Source organism: the organism of the source record quoted next, unplaced genomic scaffold, assembly GCF_019419815.1.
Source record: "Pyrus x bretschneideri cultivar Hongxiangsu unplaced genomic scaffold, Pyrus_bretschneideri_v1 Contig40, whole genome shotgun sequence".
NCBI classification, from domain to species: domain Eukaryota; kingdom Viridiplantae; phylum Streptophyta; class Magnoliopsida; order Rosales; family Rosaceae; genus Pyrus; species Pyrus x bretschneideri.
The window spans coordinates 2024065-2029986 of NW_025999724.1; the positions used below are offsets into that span (position 1 = coordinate 2024065).

At 39.7% G+C, this 5922-nt stretch overlaps 1 protein-coding gene across 1 annotated transcript; it reads right to left on the minus strand.

Moving 5' to 3' along the window:
- Window positions 1–235: 235 nt before the first annotated feature.
- LOC103965898 (protein ENHANCED DISEASE RESISTANCE 4-like) lies at window positions 236–5202 on the minus strand. The gene is made up of 5 exons (XM_048566050.1): window positions 4602–5202; window positions 1710–4005; window positions 1384–1444; window positions 1067–1290; window positions 236–647 (listed from the first exon to the last, which is right to left on the minus strand). The coding sequence occupies exons 1-5, from the start codon at window positions 4717–4719 to the stop codon at window positions 593–595; spliced, it is 2754 nt and encodes a 917-aa protein (XP_048422007.1). The 5' UTR covers window positions 4720–5202; the 3' UTR covers window positions 236–592.
- Window positions 5203–5922: the final 720 nt, after the last annotated feature.

Genomic DNA, 5922 nt, shown 5'->3' on the forward strand with positions numbered 1-5922 from the left:
TCAGTAGTTGCTTGAACCACTGAGACTTTATTATTCCCGGAAGAGCGAGGATTCAAGCACAGAATTTAGAGTGCATAGATAAACGCTCTTATTTATTTGAGTTGCAACCTCCTTGCTCATAATTTTGAGACAAGCACCAATTGTTTATGCAGGGGCAAAAAAGGAAACCGATATGTTGCAGAAAAAAACTGAAATTAATAGAAATGGCTACCGGCAAATTTATATACGATCAAGATAAACGCTAACCTCATACATTATAATAGCAAGACAGCAGAAAACCAAACCATTTACATAAATTAATAAATGAAGAGTCGCAGCTGAAAGAAAACTAGCATGATCTACATGCACTAAACAAATCAAACCAGAAAACAGCTATTGTAGATATCAGATAAAACCACCCTACTTAGCATCCTACAGCTTATCATTCATTTTCGGTTATCTGCAACGTTGTGCAGCTGCAGAACATTTCAAAGAATTTTTCATCGACTGGGTTTCTTTCCCCTTTTTCCCCAATAATTTTACTTTCCAACTCGGGATGGATGACTTGAGAATCTCCACACGAGGGATGAAGTTAGTGATTTCTACATGTTGATTATGCAGCTGCTCTTGGAAGCTTCATGCCAAATCCACGTTTTACCTTCTCAACTCTGTTCAAAGTTTTGTCAAAGCAAGAAACATTAGAAGATTCCAAAAGCTCCCAGGGAGAGTTTAGATCAGACAAATTAAACAGTATGAATATCACTACATTAAATCAGTACAGGTAACAGGAAAAAGAGTGGCTAAAACATACAATATCATTCGTAAAACTATAAATGATGCTGAGCACAAAGTGGTTAACTCATGAACATTTTCTGTTAAAGATGTGTTATTAGATTATCTATGTCCAATATATTCAACACATTGTCATTCCATGTTCCATTCATCACAGAAAACCGCATGTCCATTATAAAAGACAACATAAAGATTTAATATGTCTATATGCTCTTGGTTATAATAGCAACATTTTACTATCTTGGATAATTAACAAAGAACTAAATGAGACGGCTATCAAATCGTTAGTGCTTACGTTGGGGCTAGCTTGCCAAGGCTATCAAGCTCTTCACCAGTGTCCTCATCCAGGACTCTCCCTGAGATCTCGATGATATAAGATCTATCTCTGGTTGTGGGAAGTCCTCTACTGGACAGCAAATCCAAATCTTTATGGTGAAGCTCCCTTCCATTCACAAAAATACCGGTATCTCCGGCCGCACAGTTCTGAGGCATGGGATAATTGAACTCTTCAATAAATGGCTGCACAATAAAAGAATTTTCCATTAACATTAGCAAATAACTAGAAATAACCGCTTATGGATTTGATATTAGCGTCAAATCAATTTAACTTACAGGAATGATGCCAAGACCAGGGCCACCCATGACACCCCAGAATCCAGCTCGGAAATCATACCTGCATTTCGAAATTGATGAAGGCAAAGACATGAGTAAAATGGAGGAGGCGAGAGAGATTATAGTTGCAACATAAAGCTATTTGTGATCCCGTGATTGTATTTGTTTACCAGTTTTTCCAAAAGCTATTATAAGTAGGCAAGCTATTATCTTATATTTCTTACAAAGCACTGATCTGTTTTCACGGATATAAGAGCAGTAACAGATTGTAAGCATAATTCAGGGTAATCATGCCTAGAAATGCACTATGTGTTTAGTACACTTACCAATATTGTCCAGGATGGACTGTTCCAGCCATCTTTTCGGCCTTCTTGAGCACACGATCTGGTATTAAATTCCCATTAACCGAGACATTACTTCTCCCACCACTTGTCTGATTTGATTTGGAAAAATCCCTGAAGCTCTTCTTAATAAAGTTCGTAATAAATGAATCACTCCCTTTGTTGGTTCTTGGCTGATCCTCCTCTTTGTTTGCATCCCAGGAATCTTGGGAAACCCCAGTGTTGGAGTAGTCATTAAATGATACCTCCATCTCAGTTGCTACTGATGTCTCCTTTAAAGAGTTTTGTCGCGAGGTGACCTTATTTGGCTTTACCTTCTCTTGATCTGAACGACTACTGCAGTTTCCCTTCCCAAGTCGGTTTATCACGTGATTGTTCGATGAGAACTCAAAGTGTTCCTCTAGAGGTGAACCAGCAGGAGGCGGAGAAACAGTGACTTTGATTGGCTGCTGAATAGAATTTGTGCATTCTTTTGGAGGAACTGGAGCTTCTGGGATGCTGTCATCCTCAGAGGTACTGGGAGATGAAGAATGAAAGCTTTGCATCTCATGAGGCTTGCTACCAGTTGAACTTGGGCCTGTGGATGGTAACGCAGGTTCTCTATCTATTGACTGAAAATCATAGCCAGAAGTATCATAATCATCAGAGGAGAAATGAGCATAGATCCGGGTGACATGGCCATGTGAATGTAAAGTACTGTCATTGACCACCTCATTCAAGCTATTAACTTCCGACAGATTTTTCTTTGCTTCTGCATGAGAAAGAACTAGTTTCTTATTAGAAACAGCAAAATCGATCACAGTAAAGCATGCCCCGCATCGCACCTTCTGTTTATTCTTTTCCGCAAGCAATACTTTTTTGGGCAGCTGCAGAATTTCAAAGCAATTATTACATGTTACAAATGGAGCACCACCAGAAAATGGAAGACATCGTCGGCCACCACTGGTTGGCGCCACCCTCTCTGGACGGGGATGAACAAAGCTTCCCATTCGGGGGTTAAGGTCACTTGGCCATCTTGTATGGGTTTGCGAAACATTAAAGGGTGGAGGAATCAAAGTCCGAGGTTTGTTGTGATCATATGGGCCGACCATCCCCGGGTTTTCAGGATGGAACATGGAACTACTAGGGAAATCAGTGAACCTTTTATTGTGGAAAGCAGTGGGTGGAACTGGCACTGAACCCCTCCGGTGATTGTCATAGCAACAGAAGCAAGGGCAAGTAGGATGGTGAACCGATGCATTATTTGGGTAAAGCTCAAATGGATCAGGATTGTTTTCAGCATACTGTCCAGAGAAGTATGGAAGCGATGGTTGCTGGTATTGCCTGGGAAAGGGATGAGGAGCTCCACTGTGCATGTGGGATCCAAAAGGATCGCCATATCTAGGAAAATTGTTTGAATTATGCATGGTAGAAGAAAAGCTAGCCATAGGCATTTCATGGCCATTGGTATAGGGAAATGGCTCTGGAAAGTGATTGAAATGAGCATGTGCTGTGACAGGTTTACCAGGTCCAAAGTACTGCATCGAAGCCCTATTTGCCCCGGAAGAAACACCTGCATATGAAATGTCAGAACTACCATAAGGATCTGGAGGAACCATCCCCCCATCAACAGGAGCTTTCTCTTTCGGCTTATCAACCATATCACAAGACCGGCTAAGTTGATCCCTCAGCTCATCCAGCTTCTTTAGAAGCTCGGCTCGGTCATGTTCAAGGTACAGAACTCTGTTTGCCTCATCTGGGACAATACTTTTTCTCAATGGTTCCCCACCCCTACACGAAGAACCCAAATGGTAATTTGACGGGCCCTCGTCTTGATAGGTTGAAGTTGAAGACCTGATACATCCAACATCAGTTCTTTGATGTCTTCGAACTCCCTCCTTTTCACCATTCTCTTGAGCTCGCCAATCTGCCATCCATTGCGATCTTCGACTTGCACTTATGGGACCAAATTGGGCATTCAAATCTCCATGTTCTCTTCCCGAAGCATTCTCCAATTCATCTCTTTTCATGCTCATATCAACGCCATCCTCGACAAACCAGTTCTCACTTGCATCTTTCGGTTGCTTCCTAACAACCTCAGCATTTTTAACATTTTCCTTCTCTAAATCCCTTTGATCACACCTCAAAGAACCAACACCCGACTTAACATCCATATCAGAAGCATCACTCAACACAACTATTCCTTTATTGTCAGAATCGTCTGATTTAGCACAAACTCCTCCAACCCTCTCTTTGTCTGACTTCTCCAACAAAGTATCCCCCTCTTGCCTCTTTTTATTTGCTGTAAAACGGTATAAACAACAATCCGATCCTCAATTTTAGCGAGCGGAAAATAAATTCAAAACTAAAAGGAATTGGCATATCTTGGATGCAGAAAAAACTCAGGAAACAGAATGCAATTCAGATTAGGATCCTACATTATGAAATTGTTGATAGCAATGTAGCTACAGATGAATATCCGGTTTTTCGGGTTTAAAAGTCTCAACCCCACAAATCCAAATGATTGAGTATTATTAGCATTGGTGTGGATTTTGGTTTTCTTTTGGATCTAATTCCATAACAAATTCCAAAAATTGTAAATCCTGATCTCACTCCCTTTTCTAAATTTCCAATAACATTAACCAAAACACAGACCTCTACAAAATAAAAAACACAACCATCATATAAAAACAAAGAACAAGGTAGCCGTTTGGTTACAAAGAAAATCAAAGTTAATGACATTTTGGTCAGAAACCCAACACGAATCATGTGACACAAAACGTAAAGTTTCTATCTTTTTCCCAGTTTTCTCACCAACCCCACCAAACAACTGCATTAACTAAAAAATTTACAAAAACTTAAAAACGAAATTAAGAAAACGAAGAAGGAGAAGCAAACCTCGAAGAACAGCACCACAACCACCACACTGGTAAACAGCATAATCATCAAGCTCCGGAAGAAGATTCTCACACTTGGGGCACCGAACCAGCCTCACTGTAGCAGCCGAGTCCCCCATTTGCTCATAACCCACCTCACCAAAAAAAAACCCAGAAAACAACAAATCAAACACTATTTCCAGTCAATGTTTGGCAGCCGAGAAAACCAGAGAGAAAAAGCAGCTCAGGGAAATGAGAAAGCTTTGGGCCGTTCTGCTGCAATGGTGAAATGGGTTTTTGTTTTAAGGAAGAGAAAGCTGGAGAGAGACAGGAAGCCTCTTTTTCTTTTGTGGGTTTTCTTTTTCTTTTGCAGATTTTCTTAGGAACCAATCAGGGGAGAAGGAATGGTGGGAGCTGGAGAAGTTGACGGGAGAGAGGTTTTATGGTGGGGACACACATATTTTCCCGGAAAACTATGAGCTGGAAAGGAAAGGAAAAGAAAATATAAACGCTCAGAATTTATGGAAGTGTTTTGTGAGAAATTCGATTCCCGTATGTGTGTTTGTGTTCTGAGAAAATCTGTGGATTTATGCTTCTGCTTTTTCACGTTTTTGTGTTTTTCTCCAAAATTGCTATCGCACGCAACACGCCAAGATGGAGGCGTAAGGGCCGTTTTCCAACGTTAGCAAAACGCGATTTCCAACAGTACGCTTTCCTGAACGATGCCGTTTGAGAGGGACGAGTTAACTTCGTTTGAGTCGCCGTTTGTCTGGTGTCGTCGTTCAACATTGACATTTTTGGATTTTTAACTATTTGCACTCTTTTTTGCTCAGTACTGCAGCCTAATAGTATATGTTTTTGTTTGTAAATAAGAGGTTTTAGGCTTGATTCTCACAAACATGAGTTTGAACTATATTATTGCTAGAAGTCCACCAACTTCCTTAGTGTAGATAACATCGTTTATTCATAAAATAAAATAAAACTATTTACACTCCCACTTTTTGTGGAAAAAAATATAAAAAAAACATTATAATTAGGGATTTAGCTACAACATTTACATATATCTTATATAGTTACCATCTCAACGACCAGATAGTGGTTATATTAAATATATATATCAGGTAAAAAATATATATAGCTACCATCTCAACGACCGGATAATGGCTGTATTAAATACATATATCACGTAAATTATATTTGACATTCAGATTATGATCGTATTAATAGTAGGTATTGTATCCAATCCTATTAATTAGTTTATAATTGGTCTTCGAAGTTCAAACATAATAATAAGAAGTGGGTCCCGCTTTGTGCCACATCAGCTTTTTAACGGAATTGTTAAC

What these genes read in the sequence shown, in the direction of transcription:
- LOC103965898 (XM_048566050.1), bottom strand. Translation starts at nt 4,719, where the DNA reads ATGGGGGACTCGGCTGCTACAGTGAGGCTGGTTCGGTGCCCCAAGTGT. An exon ending in TTGTGGTGCTGTTCTTCGAG is followed by an intron (nt 4,006 to 4,601) that starts GTTTGCTTCTCC and finishes ACCGTTTTACAG; the next exon opens with CAAATAAAAAGAGGCAAGAG. An exon ending in GTCCATCCTGGACAATATTG is followed by an intron (nt 1,445 to 1,709) that starts GTAAGTGTACTA and finishes TTCGAAATGCAG; the next exon opens with GTATGATTTCCGAGCTGGAT.